Consider the following 27,691-nt stretch of genomic DNA (forward strand, 5'->3'; position numbering starts at 1 on the left):
TTGGTCCTAACCACTGGCCTCAGTTTCCCCATTTATCTCTTTAGTCCCACAGCGGTATGAAAGGGGTGTATTTCATCTCGGACCGGCAATGCTTAGTTTGGGGGTATTGGGTGCCTTCACCCCTCGCCTTCCAGCTCTGCGTGCAATCCACCTCCCCAGCGCGGCGGCGCGGGGACCGAGCCCCCGCCTGGGCCGCAGACCCCGGCCAGGGGGGCCGGGCCCCTCCCGCCACCGGGGCAGCGTGAGGGAGGGGAGGAAGGAGGCGGGGCCCGCCCACTCGGCGCGGCCCCCACCCGCGGGCCGGGCGGCATTCCTGGGAGGCCGGCGCTCTGACGTGGACTCGGGGGCCGTAAGCGCGGCGTGGGGGGGGGGGGCGCGGCCCCGGGGGCTTCTTAAACCCCCCGCCCCGGCCCTGCCCGCACTTCCCGAGCACCGCTCCGCCCCCAGAGGGAGAGAGAGAAAGAGAGAGAGGGAGAGCGCGCGGCCGAGGAGCCAAGGAGGCCCGCCGAGTCCCGCCAGCCAGGGCGCGAGAGAAGTTGCTAGCAGCGCAGCGCAGAGCGCCGAGTCCCGCGGTCGCGCCCCGACAGCGCCCCGACAGCGCCCTAGCCCGAGCCCAGCCCGAGCCCAGCGTCAGCCCAGTAGGCAGCGCAGCCCCCGCCCCAGCCCCGCGCCAACATGATGAACAACAGCGGCTACTCGGAGGCCGCGGGCCTCGGCCTGGGCGACGAGGTGGACGACATGCCGTCCACGGAAAAGGACCTAGCGGAGGACGCGCCGTGGAAGAAGATCCAGCAGAACACGTTCACGCGCTGGTGCAACGAGCACCTCAAGTGCGTGGGCAAGCGCCTGACCGACCTGCAGCGCGACCTCAGCGACGGGCTGCGCCTCATCGCGCTGCTTGAGGTGCTCAGCCAGAAGCGCATGTACCGCAAGTTCCACCCGCGCCCCAACTTCCGCCAGATGAAGCTGGAGAACGTGTCCGTGGCCCTCGAGTTCCTCGAGCGCGAGCACATCAAGCTTGTGTCCATCGGTCAGTGCGGGCAAGCAGGGCGTAGGCACTGCGGGGAGGGGGCCGTGCCCTGAGAATGGGCCGGCCCGTGGGGGCGGCGGACACAGGTGGTGGGTGGGGGCGGGGAGCTGAGATGGGGCAGAGGGCGACCCCCTGGTACAGGGAGAGGCCCCTGGCCCCGGCTTTCCCCGTCCATCGACGCAGACCACACGGGCACTGCCTTGCACACCGGTCTGTCCCTATAGCGGCGTCTGGGGGGCGTCCGGGGGAGTCCAGACCTTGCCTTCCTAAGTCCTCCAGCTCAGCCTTCCCGCACACACTCCCATCAACCCGACTCGACTCATTGACCCCTTCCTTGCCATCAGGCCATCCCAGCTCATGCTTGAGAAGATAGGGTCAGTGCGCATTACTGATTCCTGGGGGATGTCTACTCCCTAAACAAAGCAAATAGCTTCTTTTCCTCTCAGCACCTCCACAAGGGGAGGACTGAGCTGAAGGCAGGTCCCAACCACTGCCCATCCAAGGGCTGGAGGCAGGGGAGAGCTGGTGGCCAGGCAGGCATGGGGCTGGGGCCCTCCACAGGCATGTGCACAGCAGCTGGGTTCTGGCCCCTGGGCCAGGGCAGGCAGGGCCCAGCCTCAGAAACCTAAAAAGGCACTGAGCGAGTGCAGAGAATCTTAACCCCTGCCTATCCACCTCCTGTTTCAGCCTGCCTGGGAGGGTGCTCCCCCAAGTCCATGCCAGGCCCCAGCCCACCCCCTCGGCCCGGATTGGCTGCAGCTAACGGTCTGGGTTGAGGGGAGGGAGGAGAAGGCCTGTAGAAGGGAGGAAGTCATTGAGTGTAACCAGATTTGGAAGGTGTATCAGTGCTGGTGGGGGTGGGGAGGCACTCCGGGCTTCGGGGAGCTGAGGGTGGGCTCTGAGTGGCCAGAGGCTGCTCCTTCCCTCCCAGCCCTGCAGTGCTCCCTGCTGGCTAGGGGCCTGAGGAAGACCCCCTACCCCTGAGCTTTTAAGAGTCTTGCTGTGATTTACATGAAAGGGCCCCTTGGGGTGCACCCCAGGGCCCCAGGAGAGGAGTTTCACGCAGGGTCAGGTGCCTTCCCCCACCAGGCTACCCCAGGGCCTATTCTAGATAATTGAATGTCTGTCCACCCCCACTCTCCCTCAGGGCATCTCCAGGCCTCCTGAATTAGCAGCTGAAGTCAGTCCGGGGCCCTTTGCCCTGTCCAGTCCCTTCTCTAGGCCTTACCCCTCCTGCCCCAATACTGCCCCCCCACCCCACCCGCTCTGGCCTGGAAATAGCCCTGCCTCCGTGACACAGCAGATGTCTCTGAGCTTTCCAGAAGGACAAGCCTGAGGACGGGGTGGGGGAGGGGGCCCTGGTGTTTGTAGTAGGGCTGAGGGCTACATGAGTGTGTGTGTGTGTGTGTGTGCGCGCGTGTGCGCGTGTTGGGGATGGTCCGAGGGTGTGTGGGGGAAGTCAGAGACGAGTCAGTTCTGGGGCTGTCATCCCCCTTTTGCATGCTGGGATTTGACGTACAGGACTGACTGTCCCAGGTGGGGTCTCAAGGGGAGGGCCTGGGGCCTCACCAGGACTTTATAGGAAACTGCTCAGCCCTCCCCTCCCTTCCCCACCGCGGGGGTGGCCGGCCCCTCTCCAGGCCTCATCCTTCCTGAGCGCACCTCTCCCCTCCCCTGTGGCAGTGCCTGGCTCAGGGCCCCTTGGCTCAACTGTGGAGGGGCCGGCTCAGAGTAGAGGGGGAAGAAGCAAAACATGGTTTGGGGGCGGGAGGGACGCTCCTCGTTCCTGGTTCCCGGTTCCCGCTGAGAGGACAGGGAACTGTTCCCCATTTGGGCCAAGTGGCTCCCTCGCGCTGATGAGATAAGCTGTCAGCAATTCGGGGCGGGCCTGAGGCTGAGGGGGGAGGGGAGGGGGCGCCGGCAGCAGGGAGATGTGAAGGGATTCCCCACCAGGGGTGGCCTTCTGCTTCCTCTCATTCCCTCTGGCCCACGTAGCGGTGGGAAGGGACTGTGGGGTGGGGGGCTCCTCTGGGCGTTGTCCCAGGACTGAAATGGAGCATCTGGGCACCTGGGAGGGGGTCAGAAGGACTCCCCACTTCCCTTTCTAGGAGTGGGGTGGGAGCTGGGAGCTGAGGAGTCCACCTGAGGAAGGGGTGCTCAGCCTGGGTTGACGAGCTGTGTGCCCTTATCCCAACACCCCGACCCAGCCCCCACCACCCCCTCAGCCCCTCCAAACAAAGAGGCCTAATGAGGCAGCTCTGTGCTGCAGCTGTTCCCCAGTTGCTCTTCCTTCTAGAGCCAACAGCTGAGGGAGGGGCGGGAGGGGGCAGCAGCTGGCCAGCACCTCCCTGGCCCAGACCCTCTCTCCTCCCCCTCCACTTGAGGCCTGGGGTGGCCTCAGGGACCGCTGTCAGGCTCCTCCCACCCCTTTGGGGGTGTCCCCCAGCTGGAGAAGAAGTGGTGACTCCGGGGTGTGAGGGAGGACGCCTGACGCCTAGCTTGATTGGAGCGACTCTCTTCTGCCTGGCCTGGGGGTGGGGGCGGGTAGGGAGAGGAAGGTCATTGCTCCAGAGCTGGGCTCTAGGCCCCTCTCCTGCCCCAGGCCACGGTGGACCACTTGCTGCTTGGCCCAGGGCCAGTTACTGGGGAGAAATTTCCCCCTGAAGCAAATATGAATGACACCCCCTTCCACCCCAGCAAACTCAGGGCCTCCCTGCCAGGAATCGGGCCCCAGTTTGCAAGAAGCACTCCTGGGTGTGTGCGCACTGGCTTTGGAGGCTGTTGGGTGGTGAGAGGCGGCAGGGCACTGGGTGTCAAGACTGTGTAAGTCTTGTGGACCGTGTGTTTTGAGAGAGCGCCCTGGAGCGCCCTGGAGCACCGGGAGGCTGGGAGTGAGTGTGTCATGGAATCTGAAAGCTGCCAAACCATTGTGCTGCAGCCGAGCCAGGGGGGAGGGGGGCGGGCTGGGGAGCTGCCGGGGAAGGAAGGATGAATCAGTGAAAGGGTGGGGGAGCCAAGGGGGCTAGAGCTGGAGGCCAGAGGGATGCAGAGGCTGAGATTCTGCCTCCCGGGGCGGGGGTGGGGGGGAGCTGGTGGGGGTGGGGTGGGGGGGTTGCTGGACTAATGCAGGCCTTTGGTCTCCTAACTCCTTTCTCCTAAGATCTAGAGGAGGAGGAAAAGATGTGTAAAGGGGGGTGCCTCCAGACCCCACCCTCTCCTATCTCTCAGGCAACACCAGTAAACAAGGCTGAGTCCCCCAGCCCCCCCCAACCCCTAAAAGTGGTGTTCAGGGAAGCTGACGGATTTCAGTCCTGCGTTGTCCTTTACAAATAAGCTGGTTTGCAAAGATCTATATTCTAGTCCACCTTAGCTCCTGGATATTTCTCTGTGGCTGTGGAAGGAGAACTAGGTCCCCCAAATCCTGGGGAGCTGGTGCTGGTATTCCACAGAGGAGGGGATGGGTGGGGAGTCTGCGCTTCCAAGACTTGAGTCCACATGGGTGACATTCTCCCTGACTCATGTGAAATCCCACTGGCCCCAGCATTTGAAAGCATGATTTTCAAGCCTTTACCCAAAGTCTGCACTGTACGCCCCCCCTTCCAGAACTTTGTTCCAAAGGCCTTTTATGGTGTTCAGAGGAGAATTTGGCTGGAACCAGGTTAGTTCTATTCCTCTCCAAATTCAGTTTTTAAAATATTCATCCATTCAACCAGTGCTTATTGAGACCCTACTAAGTTCTAGACTCTGAGCAGAGAGAAATAGTGTCTAGTGTGAAAGAAGCCAGACAAAAAGAGTGCGTACTATAGGATTCCATTTGTATAAAACTCTAGAAAATGCAAACTAATCCGTAGTAACCAAGGGCAGACCAGTTGTTGCCTGGGAAGGGGGGACAAGGAGGGGCAGATGCAAAGAAATTTGGGGAGAGATGGATATGTTTATGACGTGGTGATGGTGTTACGGGCACATACTTACCCAGTTGTATACTCGAATACGTGCAATTTCTTGGATGTCAGGCATACCTTAATAAAACTGTTAAAAAATGAAACAAAACAGCTTCTGCCCCCAAGAGGCTTACAATCCCGGATAATTGCCCAGATGCCTGTAGCCTGATGGAGGTCCACGCATGCGCCGTTCCACAGGTGAAAGTACCTGTTGCGGGAGAAGCAACCTCATTCCCCAGGGAGGGACCCAAAAGTGTTAGGCTTCTCGGTCCGGCCTCGTGGGAGGGTGAGAATTTGGTAGGCAGAGAATGGGGCAGGTTCCAGAATCGGGAGTTCTGACCACCCCCCACCGCCCCCACCCTCCCCCGTAGCTCTAGCCGCAGTTCTGGGAGCTGAGCTGGGGAGGGCAGCCCCCTTGCTGAGCCCAGCTTGTCCTGTCTGCTCTGCAGACAGCAAGGCCATCGTGGATGGGAACCTGAAGCTGATCCTGGGTCTGATCTGGACGCTGATCCTGCACTACTCCATCTCCATGCCCATGTGGGAAGATGAGGACGACGAAGATGCCCGCAAGCAGACACCCAAACAGCGTCTGCTCGGCTGGATCCAGAACAAGGTGCCGCAGCTGCCCATCACCAACTTCAACCGCGACTGGCAGGACGGCAAGGCTCTGGGCGCCCTGGTGGACAACTGTGCCCCTGGTGAGTGGGCCAGTGGGCCCATCCTGGAGGCCTCCGCTGGTGGTACTGAGGCCTGTGGTTGTCAGAATGCACATCTCAGGGCTGGGGGAGTCGGAGCACGGCGGGGGGGGTGGGGAGGGGGCTTGCCCCCTGCTCCAGCCAAGAATCGAGAATCATTGCTGGCGTCAGGCCCTGCCTGCTGGGTGTGCCAGATCCTGCAGCTGCAGCAAAAGGTTCAGAATTCCTCATTCTACAGGCAAGGACACTGAGGTCCAGAAAGGGCCAGTGACTTGTCCAAGATCACACAGCTTATTTGTGGCAGAACTGAACTAGAGCCCAAGGCCTCAGCTTCCTGCTCCAGGGGCTTCCTACTTTGCCACAGGGGTAGAATTTCTGCTGAGCTGAGAAACAGAAATGTGGTAGGACTTGTAGCCAGAAGGCCGGGAGCTAGACCCTGAGAAGGTTCTTCTTTGGGAGGCCCTGGGAGAGGTTTGAGGAGGGGCTGAGGCTGGTGTGGCACTGCCCAGTGGCCGGTGAACCAGCCCTGCCCTCTCTCACTGTAGGTTCCGGCCTAGTCAGGTGGGGGCAGCTCAGGGCCCACAAGGAGACTGAGGCATCACAGACTAGTGCCCTGCCCCATAGGCGGCTCCCTCTCTGACCATCACCCCCCCCAAGAAGAGAGGTTGTCTTCTCACTTGGGTGGATCAGCTCTGCTCCCAGCCCCTTGGGAGAATCCTCTCCCAGCCTAGGGTCAGCCGGGGAGCAGGGGGCGGGGGGCGGGGGCACGGCTGCCTGGGAAGCATTCCCGGCTGCTGAGCCATTGCCCACAGCTGGTGAGGCCGCCAGCAGTGAGCTCAGCTGTTCCGGCCGTCATGGATTCCAGCCTTTGAGCCGGCCCCCTCCCAACCCAGGAGCATCACCCCTTCTCCAGCTCTGGCCTGGACCAAGCACCCCCTAACCTCTGTGCCCCTTGACAGGAGTGATCTGGAGCTGGCTTAGCATTCTTCCTGTTAGGAGAGATGGGTTTTGGGTGGCCACAGAGGAGAACCGTCCTCTGAAAACATGCCCTGAAGTGCCTCAGTTTCCTCAAGTGGTCAGTGAGGAAGGAGAGGGTGTCTTATGCCCTAAAGCTGATGTGGGAAGTGCTTGGAGCTTTAGGACTTGAGGGCGGCTGTGAGAAGACCTTCTGGGGGACAGGTCAGAGGCATGTGCAGGACGGGGCCTCTGACCTCCCCTGTGTACCCCTGGGGTAGTGGGAATGAGGCAGGAGGGATTGGGGGGGTGTCCTCACAGGGTCTGCGCTGGGGCCTGGGCAGGCAGGAGGCCGACTGGCAGGGCCGGTGCCAGGCTGCGTCAGCCAGGGCAGAAAGGACTCATTGTTGGTGTTAGGGAGGGCTGCTACGCCTCTCAACAGCGATGGGCACCCCAGCTGATGGGCCACAACGTAAGGGGTCAGCAGGAACCTGGCTGCTCAGAGGCCTAGAGTGGCGTGGTGGTGGGTGTGACTCTGTCGGATGAGCAAATGCTCTGCATTCTGACTGGCAGCTTTCCCCTAATCATCGTCTCTCTCTGCCATCTCTCCAGGCCTCTGCCCTGACTGGGAGGCCTGGGACCCCAACCAGCCTGTGGAGAACGCCCGGGAGGCCATGCAGCAGGCGGACGACTGGCTCGGGGTGCCCCAGGTACACGAGCAAATGGGGTGGGGGGAGAAGGGACGGGCAGGGGGACCCGGGATGGAGGCTGGGTCTATAAGGAGACCCAGTCAGGACGTGGGAAGGAAGTGGGGTTGCTAGGTCGAGGGCACCCTGGAACTCCATTCCTCCCCGTGGCAGGTGATCGCCCCCGAGGAGATTGTGGACCCCAACGTGGATGAGCATTCTGTCATGACGTACCTGTCCCAGTTCCCCAAGGCCAAACTCAAACCTGGTGCCCCTGTCCGCTCCAAGCAGCTGAACCCTAAGAAGGCCATTGCCTATGGGCCTGGTAGGTGTTGAGCCCCTGACCGTCTTCCCTGTGTGGCTGGGTACATCCTAGGATGGAGATCCCTAAGTACCCCGGCTCTGCCTTCTGTCCCCCAGGCATCGAGCCCCACGGCAACACTGTGCTGCAGCCCGCCCACTTCACCGTGCAGACGGTGGATGCCGGCATGGGCGAGGTGCTGGTCTACATCGAGGACCCCGAGGGCCACACTGAGGAGGTATGGAGAGCCTCTGGGGACGAGAGGGGTTGGCCCGGGCTTGGAGCCAGAGACCCACAGGCTAACAACAGGGATGGCTGGGAGATGGCCACTAGAGCTCACTGCATGCTGGGGGCTGGGGGGTGGGGCATCACTGTGGGGGCTGCCAGGCACTGTGGGGTCAGGAGGGGCTGCGGCCACTGTGACTTCCTGTCTTTTTCCTTCCCAATAGGCCAAGGTGGTTCCCAACAACGACAAGAACCGCACCTACGCGGTCTCCTATGTGCCGAAGGTTGCTGGGCTGCACAAGGTATCTCCCTGCAGACCTTCCCCATTCCAGTCACATGCTTAGCTCTGGCCGAGTGGACCCCGCTCTCAGCTCGCACCCCCACCCCACCCCAGCACACCACCTCTCCCCATCCTTGGCTCTGCTCTGCCCATCCATCCCCTCTCAGAACTGCTTTCCCCGAGAAACTAACACTTACCCCTGACCCCAGGTGACCGTGCTCTTTGCTGGCCAGAATATTGAACGCAGCCCCTTTGAGGTGAACGTGGGCATGGCCCTGGGGGATGCCAACAAGGTGTCAGCCCGTGGCCCTGGCCTGGAGCCTGTGGGCAACGTGGCCAACAAACCCACCTACTTTGACATCTACACGGCGGGTAAGGATAGGCCCCAGGTGGGTGGCAGCTATGACCGCATGGGGTGACATGGATGGGGGCCTGGGACAGAGGGGTGGGTGGGCCCAGAGCGGGGGAGCCCACAGTGGCTGTGTGTGTCCGGAGCAGGGGTGCTCACGGCCTTTGTGCATGGCAGGGGCCGGGACTGGTGATGTTGCTGTGGTGATCGTGGACCCACAGGGCCGGCGGGACACAGTGGAGGTGGCCCTGGAGGACAAGGGTGACAGCACGTTCCGATGCACATACAGGCCTGTGATGGAGGGGCCCCACACGGTGCATGTGGCCTTCGCTGGTGCCCCCATCACCCGCAGCCCCTTCCCTGTCCATGTGGCAGAAGGTAAAGGCCCTTCATCCCCACAGTCACCCTCACTGAGGCCAGGACACAGAATCACCCCCAAATTCTCGGTCTGAGGGTTTATGGGAATCAAAGGAGCAAATCCAGGGGTGGAACGGGAGTCAGCTGAAGCTTTAAAATAGGTAGAGTAGCCATGGAGGGGAGTGGGAGAGCTCTGGAGAGACCTCATCCTGATCATCTCTCCACACACTACCCCGGGGAGGGTCAGGAGACCACAGTAAAGCATATCAGACAGGGGCCACCTTGGGAGGCTCGCAGGGGCATATGTGATGAGCACCCACACCCCAGGCCTCAGGTGGTGTCTCCTGCCACTCGGTTCTCTCCCTGCTGCTCGGAGTCCTCGGTGCCCATCCTCCACCAGGCCAAGAAGGTGGTGCCACATCAGTAGTATCCGGGGGAGGCGGGGCCAGCATGGCCATAGCTGACTGGCCTCACCTGTGCTGTGCGGCAGGGCCCAGGCGGTGTGGAACTGCCCCTTTTCCGTGGCATTCTGTGGCAGGCCCCAGGTTCCGTGCCATTGCCTGCGTCCCGTGGTAGGCCTGGAGTACATGTCATTGCCGGTTTTGTGGCCCGCCCATTGGGTTCGGTGCCATTTGATGTGTTCCGTGGCAGGCTGAGATCGCCATTCTTTGGCCAACGTTGAGCAGCGAGGTCTGGGTTCATTGCCACGGTGGCGTTCTGCGGCCGGCGGATTTCCCTGCCTTGCCTGCAGTCCATGGCGGGCTTCATGTTACGTTGGATCTGTGGCCTTGCTTAGTGTGTTGTGGCACGACTTAGTCCTAAAGCTGCTGTGGTGGGTCTGACTGAGGAGGATTAGGTGGTTCTAGGTGGGTGCCTTGGGGTGGTTTGGGGCCCTCCACTATCTCCCTTTGCCTCCCTCTCTGCCTAGGCTCTGCTCACCTGTGCTGTGTGCCATTGTCCCAGGCGACCCTGACTCTGAGAAGCCCAGCAGGAAGGGTTTCTTGTAGCCAGCTCCCCGTCCAGCAGGGCTCCCAAGGGCCCCAGTAGTGTCAGGGGCTCCAGGGAGTGCTAGGGAGGGAGGATGGCATGAGGCCAGAGCTCGTGCCTGTGCAAGTCAGTGAGACTATGCCCAGCAAGGTGGGGCGAGGAGTGGTGAGGGGCTGAGGCTCTGTCTCAGGCCCCTCAGCACCCCTAATCTTAGCACCCCTAATCTTCTCTCTCCAACCCCCAGCCTGTAACCCCAACGCCTGCCGCGCCTCTGGGCGGGGTCTGCAGCCCAAGGGTGTGCGTGTGAAAGAGGTGGCTGACTTCAAGGTGTTCACTAAGGGTGCCGGCAGTGGGGAGCTCAAGGTCACAGTCAAGGGGCCAAGTGAGTGCCAGGGCCCAGGACTGGGGAGTGGGAGAGCTGGGAGGAAATCTGGCCAGTGGGGCTGATTCCCTGAGGGCAGTGACGGCCAGCACCATGCCCCCCCCCCCCCCCCCCCCGAGAGACTCCAAAGAGAAGCCGACTACAGGCACCATGGGGCCTTAGGCCCATTGTCTCCCCTCTTGCTTCAGTTTCCCAACTGCAAGCTGGGAATGATCCTCTTCCCCTTACATGCTGCCCTGGCTGTCATGCACAGGGATGACATAAGGTCCCTGCCCACTAGTAGCACGGCCCTCAGGCTGGGTCTGGGTCCCCAGGGCTCCTTGAGGGGATTGAGGAACTGTGACTCCCAGACTGTTGATCACACCCCCTTCTCTGACCCCCATCCCCTCAGAGGGCACAGAGGAGCCGGTGAAGGTGCGGGAGGCTGGGGATGGTGTGTTCGAGTGTGAGTACTACCCTGTGGTGCCTGGGAAGTACGTGGTGACCATCACATGGGGTGGCTATGCCATTCCCCGCAGGTAAGCCATGCACCCCGGGCCTTCCTGTGTGGGCCCTCACGGGGCGGGAGGAGGCAGGGGGCTGCTGACACTCTGAGGGGCGGGAGAGTACATCTAGCAGAGTACTTCCTGGCATGGACACCAGATCCCTCTTTGCCCAGCCCCTTTGAGGTACAGGTGAGCCCAGAGGCAGGAGCGCAGAAGGTACGGGCCTGGGGTCCCGGCCTGAAAACGGGCCAGGTGGGCAAGTCAGCCGACTTTGTGGTGGAGGCCATTGGCACGGAGGTGGGGACGCTGGGTAAGTGGCCGGGTGCTAGCAGCGGGGGAGTGGTGCGATGGAGGGGACGTGGGAAGTGACGGGCGCCAGGAGGTGGGAATGCTGGGTGGCATGAGACCTAGTGGGACGTCGGGGCAACTGAGGGGGTGATGGGAGTGTCCAAGCTGCCTCTCGCACCCTCTCTGATCTTCCCTACCTCGCACACAGGCTTCTCCATTGAGGGGCCCTCTCAGGCCAAGATCGAGTGTGATGACAAGGGCGATGGCTCCTGCGATGTGAGGTACTGGCCCACAGAGCCCGGGGAGTATGCCGTGCATGTCATCTGTGACGACGAAGACATCCGAGACTCGCCCTTCATTGCCCACATCCAGCCGGCTGCACCCGACTGTTTCCCAGACAAGGTGCGGTCTGGCACCTGCACGCCGGGCCCAGGATGGGGGACGGGGGGGCCCTCCTCCAGTCCCTGACCTAGCCCTCCGCTCCTCCCCCTGCACAGGTCAAGGCCTTTGGGCCCGGCCTGGAGCCCACTGGCTGCATCGTGGACAAGCCTGCGGAGTTCACCATCGATGCCCGTGCCGCCGGCAAGGGAGACCTGAATCTGTATGCCCAGGTGGGGCCCTGCCCAGTCCTGCCACCCCCATTGGCCTGGGCAGGAACCCTGGGAGGGTGGGGGCAGGTGAGAGGCAGAGCGAATTGTAACATCACAGGACTGACTCTCTCATGGATCCAGAAGAACTTTGGGAAACTTAAAATTTTGTGTTTTCTGGTGATAATCTTAACATATTTTACCAAAGGTATATGTTGTTACGCTAATAATTTTTCACCTGAAAGATGGTTTGATTCAGACATTGGCTTCCCAAATCAGTTTTTCAAACTGGTGTCTACTAACCTCTAAATTAATGAATGTATTCTTGGGTCCAAGAGGATGATTTTTTTCTTTAAAGTGTTCACTGTTCAACGTTAGAAGCGTGGATTTAGCCCAGCCTCTCCCCCACTAACACCTCTCAGCTGCCTAGGCTGGGAGGCCAGGCCACCCAGATGGTTTCGAGCCAGATCTCTAGGCTCCCAGGGTGTGCTGTGACCCCGGGCTCTTTTGGCCTGAGGTCGGAGGCGGTGGGTAAGGAGGGCCACCTGAGTCCAGCAGAGGGCGCCAGTGCTCTGAGGAGGTGGGTGCGCTCTAAGGTTTTGCTTGGTGATCCCACAGGACGCTGATGGCTGTCCTGTCAACATCACGGTCATCCCGAATGGCGACGGCACCTTCCGCTGCTCCTACGTGCCCACCAAACCCATTAAACACACCATCATTGTCTCCTGGGGAGGTGTCAACGTGCCCAAGAGCCCCTTCCGGGTGCGTCGTCCTATCCTGCCCCTGGCTGCTGGGGTCCCAGAGGGAGGGTGGAGCCCCGCACAGGACATGTTGGTTGTCCCTCGGCCCTTGTCACCACTTCCCACCTCACCATCTACAAAGGCTAAGACTGGTCCTACTAAGGCTGGGGCTGGCAGTGCTGGGGAAGGGGGCCTTGTGGGAGGGGCACTGTGCTGAGCCGTTGACCCCCCACCCACAGGTAAACGTGGGAGAAGGCAGTCACCCTCAGCGGGTGAAGGTGTATGGCCCAGGCGTGGAGAAGACGGGCCTCAAGGCCAATGAGCCCACCTACTTCACGGTGGACTGCAGCGAGGCTGGGCAAGGTGCTCCTGGCTGTGGCTGGGGGGCGGGGGGTGGCCTGGGGTGGGGTCCAGGGCAGGGTCTGAGTGTGGGGTCTGGGTTGGTGGGACTCCTGCTCTGGCTAGATCCTATTTCTGGGCAGAGTTCGAGTGGGACTAATTAAGTGGGGGAGGCAGTCGAGACCCCACTCATGGCCTTGTGCCTGCCTCCCCTCAGGTGATGTGAGTATTGGCATCAAGTGTGCCCCTGGCGTCGTGGGCCCTGCAGAAGCTGACATCGACTTCGACATCATCAAAAATGACAATGACACCTTCACAGTCAAGTACACGCCCCCAGGAGCTGGCTGCTACACCATTATGGTGCTGTTTGCCAACCAGGTACCCCAACTTGGCTTTTGGCAGTCACTGGTAGCCTGCACCCTCCAAGTCTAATTGACATGCTGTCATTTGGAGACAAGTTCGCAGCCATCGATCGAGCACTTCTTGTGTGCAGGCAGTGCGCCGCAGAAGGCACAAAGGGCGGGGGGCTCTCTCAGAAGCTGCCCTTGCCTACCCTCACCAAGGCTTTCTTCCATCCAGGAGATCCCTGCCAGCCCCTTCCATATTAAGGTGGACCCATCCCATGATGCCAGCAAGGTCAAGGCTGAGGGCCCTGGGCTGAACCGTACAGGTAGGTGTCTGGGCAGGGGCCGGGCCAGGCTGGAGTTGGGGCTGGGCGTCCGCCAGGCCCTCACCGCCATCTCGGCTGGGCCCCCCAGGTGTGGAGGTTGGGAAGCCCACTCACTTCACGGTGCTGACCAAGGGAGCCGGCAAGGCCAAGCTGGATGTGCACTTCGCTGGGGCCGCCAAGGGCGAGGCTGTGCGGGACTTTGAAATCATTGACAACCATGACTACTCCTACACTGTCAAGTACACGGCCGTCCAGCAGGTGTGTCCCACCCCCTCCCCGCCTCACCTGTCCTGGCTGACAGGGTCCTGCATCTCCTTCCTCTAGTCTCCTAGGGCCTCTTCTGAGTATCGGCCCCTTTCCTGCCACCCCTCCTCTCTGGCCATGTCCCTCGGAGCCTCAGGTCCACCTCGGCCATGGGCGTGTTGCCAGGCTGTGCCTAAGCCACCCAGTTCCGACCTCCTCTTGTACCCAACAGGGCAACATGGCAGTGACAGTGACCTATGGCGGGGACCCTGTCCCTAAGAGCCCCTTTGTGGTGAATGTGGCGCCCCCGTTGGACCTGAGCAAAGTCAAAGTTCAAGGCCTGAACAGCAGTAAGTGGGGCAGGAGCTGACCTGGAAGTGACGGGTATCGTCCGGTGGGCCGGAGCCTCTGTTCATTGCGCCCCTTGCCCTCTCCGCAGAGGTGGCCGTGGGGCAAGAACAGGCGTTCTCCGTGAACACACGTGGGGCTGGCGGTCAGGGCCAGCTGGACGTGCGGATGACCTCACCCTCCCGCCGACCCATCCCTTGCAAGCTGGAGCCCGGGGGTGGGGCCGAAACCCAGGCCGTGCGCTACATGCCCCCCGAGGAGGGACCCTACAAGGTGGACATCACCTACGATGGTCACCCAGTGCCTGGCAGCCCCTTTGCTGTGGAGGGTGTCCTGCCCCCTGACCCGTCCAAGGTGAGGGAGCTGGGATTTGGGGGTTTACAGGGAAGATGGAGGAGTCACAGGGCCAGAGGCCAGAGGGCCCACGTTTCTGGAGTGAGTGCGGTCAAGGACTCAAGGCCAAGTGATTCCCTGTCCTGGGACCTGCGTTTGAGACAGCTTAGTTATTAAGAGCGTGGCCTTTGATCGTACCTGGGTTTGAATTCCAGGTTTGATCTGTCTGCCTCCACTTCCTCATCTGGAATTGTTATAATCAGGACTCAGTCTGTAGTAGCTGCTACATTAAAAGGTGCTTAGCTGGGGGGGCGGACGGGGAGCCATGAAGACCAAGCATGGGAGGGGCCAGATGTGAGGAACCCATATCCCTGCTCTTCTCCCTAGGTCTGTGCTTATGGCCCTGGTCTCAAGGGTGGACTGGTAGGCACCCCAGCACCCTTCTCCATTGACACCAAGGGGGCTGGCACAGGTGGCCTGGGGCTGACGGTGGAGGGCCCCTGCGAGGCCAAGATCGAGTGCCAGGACAACGGTGATGGTTCGTGTGCTGTCAGCTACCTGCCCACGGAGCCGGGCGAGTACACCATCAACATCCTATTTGCCGAAGCCCACATCCCTGGCTCACCCTTCAAGGCCGCCATCAGGCCTGTGTTCGACCCGAGCAAGGTGCGGGCCAGTGGGCCGGGCCTGGAGCGCGGCCAGGTTGGCGAGGCAGCCACCTTCACTGTGGACTGCTCCGAGGCGGGTGAGGCTGAGCTCACCATCGAGATCCTGTCGGACGCCGGCGTGAAGGCCGAGGTGCTGATCCACAACAATGCCGACGGCACCTACCACATCACCTACAGCCCTGCCTTTCCGGGCACTTACACCATTACCATCAAGTATGGCGGGCACCCTGTCCCCAAATTCCCTACCCGCGTCCACGTGCAGCCTGCTGTTGACACCAGTGGAATCAAGGTCTCGGGGCCCGGGGTGGAGCCTCATGGTGAGTGAGAGGAGACAGGGAGCCATCAGCAGGAGGGAGGGAAGCAGGGCTGAGGGCTTAGGGGTGGCCAAGGCCGGGTAAACGGAGGGTTTGGGGCAGCCTTGGAGTCCTTAGGGCTCAGATACCCCAGAGAAGGAACCAAGGACCAGGGGCTGGGCATGGAGCTTTGCCTCTCTGCTCACGTGGCAAAGCTGTGTCTGCTGATGTGCATCTTTCTGGGGAGATCCTAGCTTTCTCAGATCACGTCCCTGACCTGAAAAAGCTACGGACCCTACTGGAGCGAGTGCAGAGGGAAAGCTTTGGGGCAGAGGGTCAGGAGACCGTTCAACTTGGTTCAGTAGATGTGAGTGGCCACCTGCTGGGCGCCAGCCACTGGCTAGGCATGGGTGGGGGAAGGTACAGGGAGACAGAAGACCCAGACCCGCCCTTGAGGCTGAGGGGAACAGAGTATCACAGGATGGTGATGGGAACAAAGCAGGGGCAGTGGGAGATGGGCCTGGAGTGCACAGGGGTGCAGAGGGGGGCTGGGCTCAGGCTGGGAAGTAGCAGGTAGGCAGGAGGAACAGCCTGGGAGTTGGGGACGGTGGAGGCATGAGTGACTATGGGAAAGCCGCCCTTGACCCACACACTGAGTGTTCCTCTCCTGGGACCCAGGTGTTCTGCGTGAGGTGACCACTGAGTTCACTGTGGATGCAAGGTCCCTAACAGCCGCGGGTGGGAACCATGTGACCGCGCGTGTGCTCAACCCCTCGGGTGCTAAGACGGACACCTATGTGACGGACAACGGGGATGGCACCTACCGGGTGCAGTACACAGCCTATGAGGAGGGTGAGGGCCCGGGCTGAGTGGGGGAGGGCGGGGGTCTCATCACTGCACTCAGTGTGGCCGCGGTGGTGGGGGCCGCGCGCGCCCTGACTCGCTCTGTGCGGCCGGCTTCCAGGCGTGCATCTGGTGGAGGTGCTGTACGATGAGGTAGCTGTGCCCAAGAGCCCCTTCAGAGTGGGCGTGACTGAGGGCTGTGACCCCACCCGCGTGCGGGCCTTCGGGCCAGGCCTGGAGGGTGGCTTGGTCAACAAGGCCAACCACTTCACCGTGGAGACCAGGTATCCTCCCCCTTTCCTAATCTGGACACTGAGGCTGTGGCCCCCCCCCCCCCCCGACCCCAGCGCCTCGCCCTTCTCCTTTGCCCTTCTGTGTGTGCCTCATCCCATCTCCTCTCAAGGGTGACCAGGAGCAAACCTCCCCCAGTGTTTCAGATCAACCCCCGTAGCTCGTCCCTCCTCCGCTGGGCCCCTGGCAGCCTACCCTCCTCCCCCCGCCCACCCCATGCAAGCGCTCTTCCCTCTCCCCACTCTGCTGTCACTAGCAGAGCTGATGAGGGTGTCACCTTGCAGGGGAGCTGGCACTGGAGGCCTAGGCCTAGCCATCGAGGGCCCCTCGGAAGCCAAGATGTCCTGCAAGGACAACAAAGACGGCAGCTGTACCGTGGAGTACATCCCTTTCACAGCCGGAGACTACGACGTCAACATCACCTTTGGGGGGCGGCCCATCCCAGGTGCGTGGTGGTGCGTGCGGAGGATGGCCGGTGGCTCGGGGAGGCAGCTGCGGATGCTGGAGCCGCGGCTGAGAGGCAGGGCGGGGCTTGCTGTTGACCCCACAGCCCCTCTGGTTCATTCCGCCGGGCCCAGAGCTGGCATCCTGGCCCCTTGCCTGGAGCGCCAGACCTCCTGGACCCGGTGCTCAGACACCGTCCGTGTGACTGGCTCAGCGCTGGTGGCCTCACGCCTTCTCGCTCTGTCTGCAAAGCAGGCCCTGCTCCCCGCAGGGCTGGGCTGCTCGTGCGGGTCCCGCCTTCCGGGACTGCAGTGCTCAGGCATGCTGAAATTGGACATTTTCCCCCCACCTTTTCTAATTTCACACGGTCAAAAGTGGATTTTATTATTTTTTAAAAGATTTTCTTTATTCATTTGAGACAGAGAGATACAGAGAGAGAGAACATGAGCAGGGGAGAGGGAGAAGGAGACTTCCCGCTGAGCCAGGAGCCTGACATGGGGCTCGATCCCAGGACCTGGAGATCACGACCTGAGCCGAAGGCAGATGCTTAACCATCTGAGCTACCTAGGCGCTCCAAAAGTGGATTTTTTTTTTTAAATCAGTTTTCAGCATTTTATTTAGGAAGGACTTCTTCCAGGCCTGTGGCTCAACACATGAGGTCTGCCCAGCCTCGGTCTACCGCCAAGTTTATCTGTCCCCGTTTACAATTTCTTAGCAAGTTAAGCATTTGCGTAAGTTGGTCTGGCCTCCCTGGGGCATTTCAGAGGCAGGGAAGACCTCCTTCTACCGGCTTCCTCAGTGTCCGAGATCTTCCCTGGCAGGTGGGTAGGGGCTGATGTCCATCTCCTTGCAGGGAGCCCATTCCGGGTGCCGGTGAAGGATGTGGTGGACCCTGGGAAGGTGAAGTGCTCGGGGCCAGGGCTGGGGGCCGGTGTCAGGGCCCGGGTGCCCCAGACCTTCACAGTGGACTGCAGCCAAGCCGGCCGAGCCCCGCTGCATGTGGCCGTGCTGGGCCCCACAGGTACAGAATGTCTGGGGTAGGGTGGAAGGAGGGGCAGGAGGACGGGGCACCAGGACGCTCTGCTGACCCTGCCCCCCTTGCCCAGGTGTGGCTGAGCCCGTGGAGGTGCTAGACAATGGAGGTGGCACCCACACTGTCCACTACACCCCAGCCACCGATGGGCCCTACACGGTAGCCGTCAAGTATGCCGACCAGGAGGTGCCACGCAGGTGAGAACTACTTGGGGGCTCCCACACTGTGGCCGAACTGTGGGGCGCTCCCCCCAGGGCCACACCTGCAGGCCCCTGGGGGTGCCCCTTCCACCTGTCTGGGCCTCATCTGGTCTCGGTCTCAGCCACCCCAGCCTGCTCGTCCTTGGGGCTCCCTGCCTGTCGCCACAGAGAGGCAGCACAGCTCCAGGGGCTCTCCTTGGGCTGGGCTCTCCCCCCACGTAGCTGCTCAGTTAGTGCCTTGGGAAAAGGCAGGTGGGGGCAGGGGGAGAAGGCAGCCTCCCGCACCCTCCTCTTTAAACCAACCACAGCATCTTCTTGGGGAATGCAGAAATGCTCAGGCTCCATCCCCAGCGTCCTCTAGTAACCCTCCCACAAAACTCAGGATGTGGTCTGTTCTCTCCTCCCTGCCCCACAGAATCCTCCCTCCTCATGTCTGTGGGGAGGGCTCCCCCCACCCCGAGACCCCAGCCAACTGTCCATTCTTTCTGCCCCTCAAGCCCCTTCAAGATCAAGGTGCTTCCTGCCCACGATGCCAGCAAGGTGCGGGCCAGTGGCCCCGGCCTCAACGCCTCTGGCATCCCAGCCAGCCTGCCTGTGGAGTTCACCATTGACGCCCGGGATGCTGGTGAGGGTTTGCTCACCGTCCAGATCCTGGTGAGTCCATGCGCAGCCCATCTTCCTGGTCAGGCTTTGGGCACAGGCAGGCCCTGACCTCTGCATCTCTCCCAGGACCCCGAGGGAAAGCCCAAGAAGGCCAACATCCGAGACAATGGGGATGGCACATACACCGTGTCCTACCTGCCAGACATGAGTGGCCGGTACACCATCACCATCAAGTATGGTGGCGACGAGATCCCCTACTCGCCCTTCCGCATCCATGCCCTGCCCACCGGGGATGCCAGCAAGTGTCTTGTCACAGGTGGGTGCACACCCCACATCCTCTGCCCCTGCTCGCCGTCGAGTCCCCCTCACAGCTCTTCCAGATCCCTGGCCCAGTCCCTGACCCAGAGAGCCCCCCTGACCTGCCCGTATCCCCCATCCCCTTCGGCTCCCCACGGCTGTGTGGCCTCACACTCTTCTCTGTTTCCAGTGTCCATTGGAGGCCATGGCCTGGGTGAGTGCCCTTTCTCTTCTTGCTGTGGGCTGAGGTGGTGAGGGCAGCTGGGAATGGAGAGGGACTGGGCACAGCCACCCCCCACCCCAAAACCCTCAACCTGGCTCTTCTGGGTGGCAGGTGCCTGCCTAGGACCCCGCATCCAGATCGGGGAGGAGACCGTGATCACGGTGGATGCCAAGGCGGCAGGCAAAGGCAAGGTGACATGCACAGTGTCCACGCCGGACGGGGCGGAGCTCGACGTGGACGTGGTTGAGAACCACGACGGTACCTTTGACATCTACTACACAGCGCCCGAGCCGGGCAAGTACGTCATCACGATCCGCTTTGGAGGCGAGCACATCCCCAACAGCCCCTTCCACGTGCTGGTAAGCTCCAGGGCCCTGGACAGTGGCTGGGAAGACAAGGCCCTTTTAGCAGCAGCAAGGAAGCCCAGAACCTGCCCCCATGTCTGATGGATTCCAGAGTCAAGCCTTTGGTTCCCCACAGCCTCCCAGCTTGGGAGTTGAGCACAGCCCTTGTTTCTGGCCTCTCCAGTGGTTGGTCAGGTCTCTTTGGAGAAGCTGGTCACGTAGTTCTCCAACCCTTGGGCCCACAGTCCCTAGACATCCCCCCAAGGTGGCCCTGTGGGGCGATGAAGCCCTCCAGAGGGTAAAGCTCGCAAGATATCCATCCCGCCCCAAGGACAGCCCAAGACTTCAGGTCCCCGGGCCATTCTCGGAGTCAGCTCCTGAGCACTCGGACTGGCGTGAACTGGCCTGCCACAACCCGTGCTCTCCGTGCCTTGCCCCCCAGGCATGTGACCCCATGGCCCACGTGGAGGAGCCCTCTGATGTGCTGCAGCTGCACCGGCCCAGCACCTACCCCACGCACTGGGTACTGCCGCCTCCCACGGGGGCCGCGCCTCTCTCTCCTCCTGCTCCTTCATTTCTTCCTTCTAGTCCTCCGTGGCCAGGGCTGGGGCATGGTTTGGGGCCATCTTGGGGAGCAGGCAGGCATGAGGCTGGGCAGATGGGTCCCCGGGCTGAGCACGGCCCACCTCTTCTCTTGCAGTTGCCACGCCTCTCCTGCCACTCTGGTTTCACCATTAACCATCCTGTTCTCTCCTCACTTTCTCGGACTTCCGTTGGGAGTCAGGCCAAGCTCCCCAGACCTCTCCCAGCCAATGACTGTTCCTCTCCCCTGCCACAGGCCACAGAAGAGCCAGTGGTGCCCGCAGAGCCAATGGAGTCCATGCTGAGGCCCTTCAACCTGGTCATCCCATTCACCGTGCAGAAAGGGGAACTCACAGGTACGGTCCTGGGGCCCTGAGGTGGAGGGGGGCGGAGAGGGACAGCCTCTTCCAGGCCCAGAGAGGGGAAGCGAGCTACCCAGGGTCACACAGCCAAGTTGGGCAGAGCTGGAACTCAGACTCAAGCCTTCTCTGCCCCAGTGCAGGCTTCGGCTTGCCGCTCCGGCTGTCTCACGGGGCCTGGGGCAGCAGGAGAGGGGTGGGCTGTGCGAGGAAAAAACAGGGTCCCCTACATCACTGTGCTACCCCGCAGGGGAGGTACGGATGCCTTCCGGGAAAACGGCCCGGCCCAACATCACTGACAACAAGGACGGCACCATCACAGTGAGGTACGCGCCTACTGAGAAAGGCCTGCACCAGATGGGGATCAAGTACGACGGCAACCACATCCCTGGTAAGTCGGGGCCGGGCTCCGAGGAGACCACCGTGGCTTCGTTCTTGCCTGCCTTCTTTCAACAAATACTCATGGGGCACTGGCCGTACGCAGACACCGTGCCAGCCCCTGGGGAGGCAGACTTCCATCAGGCAGGTCCCATGACAGACAGGGAGGCTGCAGGAACGTACAGGGAGCCCTGCTGACACAGGCCCTTCTGTCTGTCTCCTTCAGGCAGCCCCCTGCAGTTCTACGTGGACGCCATCAATAGCCGCCACGTCAGTGCCTACGGGCCAGGCCTGAGCCACGGCATGGTCAACAAGCCGGCCACCTTCACCATCGTCACCAAGGACGCTGGAGAAGGTGCGGGGAGCTGGAGGCAGAGGACTGGGCTCGGAGGAGGGCAGGACCTCTGATCTCAGCCCCTCCCCCCCCCCCCCAGGAGGTCTGTCCCTGGCCGTGGAGGGCCCGTCCAAGGCCGAGATCACCTGCAAGGACAACAAGGATGGTACCTGCACCGTGTCCTACCTGCCCACGGCGCCCGGGGACTACAGCATCATCGTGCGCTTTGATGACAAGCACATCCCCGGAAGCCCCTTCACAGCCAAGATCACAGGTGGGGGCGGGGTGGGCCCATGAGCCTACAGGACAAGCCCCAGCGCAAGCCGGGTGGGCGAGCCCAGCAGGTCCGAGTAACCCCGGGGCGTTAGGGTACGCACCCCTCCGGGTGAAAGGGGCCATCTTTGGACAAATACAAGGAACACGCCAGTCCCTAGAGCAGGTGAGGAGTATCCACCCACACCCCATGCTTTCAAACACTTCATCTCATCTAGTCACTGAAGTAACTCTTGCGAAGTTAGGGTACCGATCATCTCTTTTGGTAGATCAGTAGGCCCAGAGAGGCTAAGCAACTTGATCAGAACCACATGGCGGGCAAGGGGTTGGTGCTGTCTGCTCGTCTAGTTGTTTTGGTTCCACGAAACCATGGGACTTGTAATTAAAATACACGGATTAGGGATTGAACCCATTCAGGCCTGAGGCACCCATGGGGCAGCTGGGGTACCGGGCCCATCTGTAATCTTTGGCAGCCAACATGTGACTAAAGGCCATGCTCTCTTGGGCCTTGGGCCTCTCTGCCCTTTGAGTGGTCCCAGCTGGCGAGTCCAGCGGGGTCTGCTTAGGGGGTCTTCTGAGCCCCACGAGGACATGGCCTGCCTGGAATCCTGTCTGACATGTCCAGCTCCCCCACCAGGTGATGACTCGATGCGCACGTCACAGCTGAACGTGGGCACCTCCACGGACGTGTCACTGAAGATCACCGAGAGTGACCTGAGCCTGCTGACCGCCAGCATCCGTGCCCCCTCGGGCAATGAGGAGCCTTGCCTATTAAAGCGCCTGCCCAACCGCCACATCGGTGAGTGTGGGGCCATGGGGAGGGACCTCCGGAGGAGGAAGAAGGCCTGACAGGAGTCGGGAAGGGGGGCTCTGCCAGGCGCAGGGCCCTGTGCCTGACCACCCCCTCTCCACAGGCATCTCCTTCACCCCCAAGGAAGTTGGGGAGCACGTGGTAAGCGTGCGTAAGAGCGGCAAGCATGTCACCAACAGCCCCTTCAAGATCCTGGTGGGGCCGTCTGAGATCGGGGACGCCAGCAAGGTGCGCGTCTGGGGCAAGGGCCTGTCCGAGGGACAAACCTTCCAGGTGGCGGAGTTCATCGTGGACACTCGCAATGCAGGTGCTTCTCGCCCCAGGGACCCCCACCCCCACTCCCCGTTTCAGCTGGTGCTTCTAAGGAGGACTTGAACTTTCCTGCGCAGGGCCTCTTGGTCATCTCCTCCTCCCTGAACTTCCTGGCCCAGTCTCTGTGGGGATTCACATTCTGGGGTCCATTTGGGGGGTAGTGCATGTTCCATGTCACTTCTCTTCAAATTTAAGAGAAAGCCCAGCTGTCCTGAGTTTCTGACTCTCCCTCACTCGCTGGAACCCAAGAGGCCCACCTGAGGGACTTCTCCACACTGCCCCATCCCCGGCCCTCTGGCTCGGTGCCTGGCTCACCCCTCCTCCTGCAGAGCCTGCTGTCCTTGGTGGTTATTATAGATGTTGGGCACCTGTTCCAGACAGAGCCTGGAGCGTGGGGAGGGCTCAGCAGAGTGGCAGGGCCTGAGGGGGAGGTGTCCTTGGTGTCCTGCCAGGTTACGGGGGCCTGGGGCTGAGTATTGAAGGCCCTAGCAAGGTGGACATTAACTGTGAGGACATGGAGGACGGCACGTGCAAAGTCACCTACTGCCCCACTGAGCCTGGCACCTACATCATCAACATCAAATTTGCTGACAAGCACGTGCCTGGTAAGCTTTGGGCCACAGCTGGGCAGGGAGAGGCTGCGAGGCCGGTGGTCTGAGTTGCCTGATCGGCCCCTCCCCTCCCAGGAAGCCCGTTCACTGTGAAGGTCACCGGCGAAGGTCGCATGAAGGAGAGCATCACCCGACGCAGACAGGCGCCCGCCATCGCCACCATTGGCAGCACGTGTGACCTCAACCTCAAGATCCCAGGTGTGACCCCGGAACGGCCTGGGCAGGGCTCTGGGGAGGCCGGTGGGCTTAGCCCACTCACCTCTGCCGCTCCGTGTTCCCACAGGGAACTGGTTCCAGATGGTGTCTGCCCAGGAGCGCCTGACGCGCACCTTCACACGCAGCAGCCACACGTACACCCGCACCGAGCGCACGGAGATCAGCAAGACGCGGGGCGGGGAGACCAAGCGTGAGGTGCGGGTGGAGGAGTCCACCCAGGTCGGTGGAGACCCCTTCCCCGCCGTCTTTGGGGACTTCCTGGGCCGGGAGCGCCTGGGCTCCTTCGGCAGCATCACGCGGCAGGAGGGTAAGCAATGGCTGCGCTGGGCCAGGGTCCTCACAGGGAAGCTGGGCCTTCCACCCCCTGGGGGCAGGACGGGGAGGCCATGGGCAGGGGGCTAGCTGCGGGTGTTCTGGGCAGAGGAAGAGGTTTTATTGAGGAGGGAGGGAAGGTCCAAGGCGGGGAGTGGCCCCAGTGTCACCCTGACACTCCCCACTCCCTGCAGGTGAGGCCAGCTCTCAGGACATGACCGCACAGGTGACCAGCCCGTCGGGCAAGATGGAAGCCGCAGAGATTGTTGAGGGAGAAGACAGCGCGTACAGCGTGCGCTTCGTGCCCCAGGAGATGGGGCCCCACACAGTCACGGTCAAGTACCGTGGCCAGCACGTGCCTGGCAGCCCCTTTCAGTTCACTGTGGGGCCACTGGGTGAAGGCGGTGCTCACAAAGTGAGGGCTGGAGGCACAGGACTGGAGCGGGGGGTGGCCGGCGTGCCAGGTGAGGGGCAGGGGCCAGGCGAGGGGGGGTGGAGGCAGGGCAGCCGGGGCGATGGGCCGTGGTGCTGAAGAGCTGTCTCTGCCCTGCTTCCCCGTCCCCAGCTGAGTTCAGCATTTGGACCCGAGAAGCAGGTGCCGGGGGCCTGTCCATTGCTGTGGAGGGTCCCAGCAAGGCGGAGATTGCATTTGAGGACCGAAAAGATGGCTCCTGTGGGGTCTCCTATGTTGTCCAGGAACCAGGTAGGGGTCCGTGATGGAGGGGGAGCCTGGGCCTGCCTGACCTGGGCCCCTGCTTGCTCTCTGCCCCATCTCCCTCCACCCCACACCCCTAGGGCTGTCTCTTTCCCTGACCCAAAGACCCTCATCCCCTGTCCAGGGATGAGGCGGGTGGGTGATGCCACCCCCACCATCTCCCATCCAGGGGCCTGTGTTGACCAGCCTTCCCTCCCCAGGTGACTATGAGGTCTCCATCAAGTTCAACGATGAGCACATACCAGACAGTCCCTTTGTGGTGCCTGTGGCCTCCCTCTCGGATGATGCTCGCCGCCTCACCGTCACCAGCCTCCAGGTACGTGCCCAGGGGTAGGCCCCTCTGTCGTCCTAAGACCCGGGCAGGAGTTGAAGGCAGGTCCATGGGTCCAAGGGTTTAGCAGTGACCTTGGAAGGGACAGTCAGCAGAAGTCCCCCTCCCTCCCAGTATCTGTACAGCAGGGGGCGCCACGCTTCACGCCCCAGGATCACCTTCACACACTCCCATCCCCAGCTGGCCTCCTTGTGCTTCTTCCAGTCCTTCCCATGGACCCACCTTCTCCAGGGAGCCCCCCCCACCAACCCCCGGCCCCCAGGCCAGTCTAGGCCACACTCTTCCTTCCTCATCTGGGCCTCTGGCCTGCTTTATAGTGGGAGTCCTACCTCCTCAGCCAGGACAGGGTACATCGTCTCATCCCCCACTGTGCCCAGCACAGCTGGGTGGGCCCACCTCCCGGCAGGTGGATGCCAAGGCCACAGGCCCTGCCCCCCACCTCCCAGAGCCTTGTTGACTACCTCCCTGAGCTGGGCCAGGCCGGGGCTGGGAGCCTCCAGGCTAGGCGGGCAGTGAGAGCAGTGCTCCAGACCCTCCCAGGAGTCTGAGCACTCTGTGTGGCCTCTGCAGGAGACGGGGCTCAAGGTGAACCAGCCGGCGTCCTTTGCGGTGCAGCTGAATGGTGCTCGGGGCGTGATCGATGCTCGCGTGCACACGCCCTCGGGCGCCGTGGAGGAGTGCTACGTCTCTGAGCTGGACAGCGGTGAGCTGGCCCTGGCCTTGTCCACCCACGCCAGGCCCTGCTGGGGGACGGGGAGGGGAAGAACAAAGGCACTCACCAGCCCTCTGCCCCACAGACAAGCACACCATCCGCTTCATCCCCCACGAGAACGGCGTCCACTCTATTGATGTCAAGTTCAATGGTGCCCACATCCCTGGCAGTCCCTTCAAGATCCGTGTTGGGGAGCAGAGCCAGGCTGGGGACCCAGGCTTGGTGTCAGCTTATGGCCCTGGGCTTGAGGGAGGCACTACTGGTGAGTGTCTGGGGCTGGGGCAGAGGGTTGGATATTGGGGTGCGCAGCTTCTGGTCCTGTACCGCCCTGAGCTGGAGGGCTGAGTCCCTGCAGAGGTCAGCTGTGGGAGCCTGGGGCCCAGCCCAGCTCTGGGCCCCAAGCCCTTCCTGCCTACAGCCAATCCTTGCTACCTCCGACCCCCAGGCGTGTCATCGGAGTTCATCGTCAACACCCTGAACGCAGGCTCAGGGGCCTTGTCTGTCACCATCGATGGCCCCTCCAAGGTGCAGCTGGACTGTCGGGAGTGTCCTGAGGGCCATGTGGTCACTTACACTCCCATGGCCCCTGGCAACTACCTCATTGCTATCAAGTACGGTGGTCCCCAGCACATTGTGGGCAGCCCCTTCAAGGCCAAAGTCACAGGTGAGTGCCCTGGGTGGGGGGGCATCCCTCCAGTCCGGCCTGGATGACTGCAGTGGCCATTCACACTGGGTCACAGTCTGACCCCAAAACCATGGGCAACTTACCAGGCATAAGTGGGCCTGGCCGCACACAGCACACCATTCTGTGCAGCCACGGAGAATCATTTCTGAAAATCAAATCCTTCCTCTTTACTGTTGCCCATCACTTGATTAATCTTTTCCCTGCAGTGGCTCCCAAACTTCAGCTTAATTTTCTGCCCTCCTGGCTTCTAGGTTTCTGCTTTCTGGAAAACAAACCTCAGTAAATACTTAGCACGCTTTCCTTTTGGAAGCAGTGTGAAGGATTAGTTGGATACATGTTCTTTTTAAAGCAACTCTTACCCTCTGACTTGGGTTCCCAGACCAAGCCAGGGTGAGGGTTGGAGCCATCCGAGGCCCAGGACCTCAGGACAAGCGGGAGCTGGTGCACACAGCCAGGCTCGCTGGGAACGCCGGGTGTCACAGCAGGGGAAGGGACGTGGCCCCCGCTGTTAGGGGCTGTCAGTGCGGGGGCCCAGGGCCTGGGGCCTAGGGAAGGCAGGCCTCTCCCCTAGCTTGTGCTTATCCCGCTCTGTCCCTCAGGGCCCCGGCTGTCTGGAGGCCACAGCCTTCACGAAACATCCACGGTTCTGGTGGAGACCATGACCAAGTCGTCCTCCAGCCGTGGCTCCAGCTACAGCTCCATCCCCAAGTTCTCCTCAGATGCCAGCAAGGTGGTGACACGGGGCCCGGGGCTGTCCCAGGCCTTTGTGGGCCAGAAGAACTCCTTCACCGTGGACTGCAGCAAAGCAGGCATGCTGAGGGAGGAGAGGGGTGGTTTCCTACGGTGGGCAAGGGTACAGGGACACGGGGGCGGGGGATCCCGAGGGGCTGTGGGCCCCTGGGGTGACCCAGACGCTTCTGACTCCTCTCCAGGCACCAACATGATGATGGTGGGCGTGCACGGGCCCAAGACCCCCTGTGAGGAGGTCTACGTGAAGCACATGGGGAACCGGGTATACAACGTCACCTACACCGTCAAGGAGAAAGGGGACTACATCCTCATTGTCAAGTGGGGCGACGAAAGTGTCCCTGGAAGCCCCTTCAAAGTCAATGTGCCCTGAATCCCAGAAGCGCCTCCCCCAGCCTCAGCCCCCACCTCCGGCCAGCCCGCGCACACGCACACACGCGCGCGCACACACAAATTCCACACCTAGATGCACACGCGCAGAATCAGACCGCAAACACCTGCCCTGGGGTGTGGGCCGGGCAGCTCAGCCTCCCCACCCTGCCATGCCCCCAGGGCTTGGGGGGGGCCTTACCTGTCTCAGGGCAGCGCTCCTCCTGGCCAATGTGACGCGAGGGTGGGCTGGGGGTCGGGAGGGGGTCAGGGAAGCCCCAAGTTTTCTGGTGGGGCTGAGGCCAGCGGGGAAGCATGTGTTTGGGGGTGTCTGCGTGTGTGAGAAAGGTCACCCTCAAACCGCACTGCCGGCCAGACCACCTTGCTGCTAAGGACCGTGTCTGGCCCCTCTGGGGGCCACAACCCCAGAGCATTAAGGACTTGGAGGAGAAAGCACAATCAGAGGAGAAAACAGACCCAGACCC

The 27,691-nt window shown here is 61.8% G+C and overlaps 1 protein-coding gene across 5 annotated transcripts; it reads left to right on the forward strand.

Moving 5' to 3' along the window:
- The first annotated feature begins 675 nt into the window (after window positions 1-675).
- FLNC (filamin C) lies at window positions 676-27,210 on the forward strand. Of its 5 annotated transcripts, XM_088018633.1 has the most exons (49): window positions 676-1,030; window positions 5,421-5,669; window positions 7,233-7,330; window positions 7,481-7,631; window positions 7,727-7,845; window positions 8,057-8,134; window positions 8,322-8,484; window positions 8,639-8,866; window positions 9,196-9,237; window positions 10,050-10,187; window positions 10,579-10,705; window positions 10,846-10,982; window positions 11,169-11,362; window positions 11,458-11,571; window positions 12,166-12,309; window positions 12,527-12,650; window positions 12,844-13,004; window positions 13,206-13,296; window positions 13,385-13,554; window positions 13,772-13,889; window positions 13,979-14,241; window positions 14,608-15,205; window positions 15,860-16,033; window positions 16,146-16,308; window positions 16,600-16,760; window positions 17,613-17,780; window positions 17,866-17,989; window positions 18,490-18,646; window positions 18,722-18,911; window positions 19,083-19,106; window positions 19,227-19,474; window positions 19,902-19,982; window positions 20,298-20,397; window positions 20,651-20,791; window positions 21,005-21,133; window positions 21,213-21,386; window positions 22,023-22,184; window positions 22,300-22,503; window positions 22,961-23,113; window positions 23,195-23,317; window positions 23,403-23,642; window positions 23,842-24,111; window positions 24,213-24,350; window positions 24,563-24,678; window positions 25,264-25,396; window positions 25,491-25,667; window positions 25,851-26,069; window positions 26,690-26,899; window positions 27,023-27,210. In XM_088018633.1, exons 1-49 carry the CDS (start codon window positions 676-678, stop codon window positions 27,208-27,210), a joined length of 8,229 nt encoding a protein of 2,742 aa, XP_087874759.1. The 5 variants fall into 5 exon arrangements, with proteins under 5 accessions (XP_087874759.1, XP_027960710.1, XP_027960711.1 ...); XM_028104909.1 differs by lacking the exon at window positions 9,196-9,237 and having other exon boundaries at window positions 8,639-8,839; XM_028104910.1 differs by lacking the exons at window positions 9,196-9,237; window positions 19,902-19,982 and having other exon boundaries at window positions 8,639-8,839.
- Window positions 27,211-27,691: the final 481 nt, after the last annotated feature.

Source organism: Eumetopias jubatus, unplaced genomic scaffold, assembly GCF_037043125.1.
Source record: "Eumetopias jubatus isolate StellerSeaLion01/CBP00866 unplaced genomic scaffold, mEumJub1_p1.0 scaffold_14, whole genome shotgun sequence".
NCBI classification, from domain to species: Eukaryota; Metazoa; Chordata; class Mammalia; order Carnivora; family Otariidae; genus Eumetopias; species Eumetopias jubatus.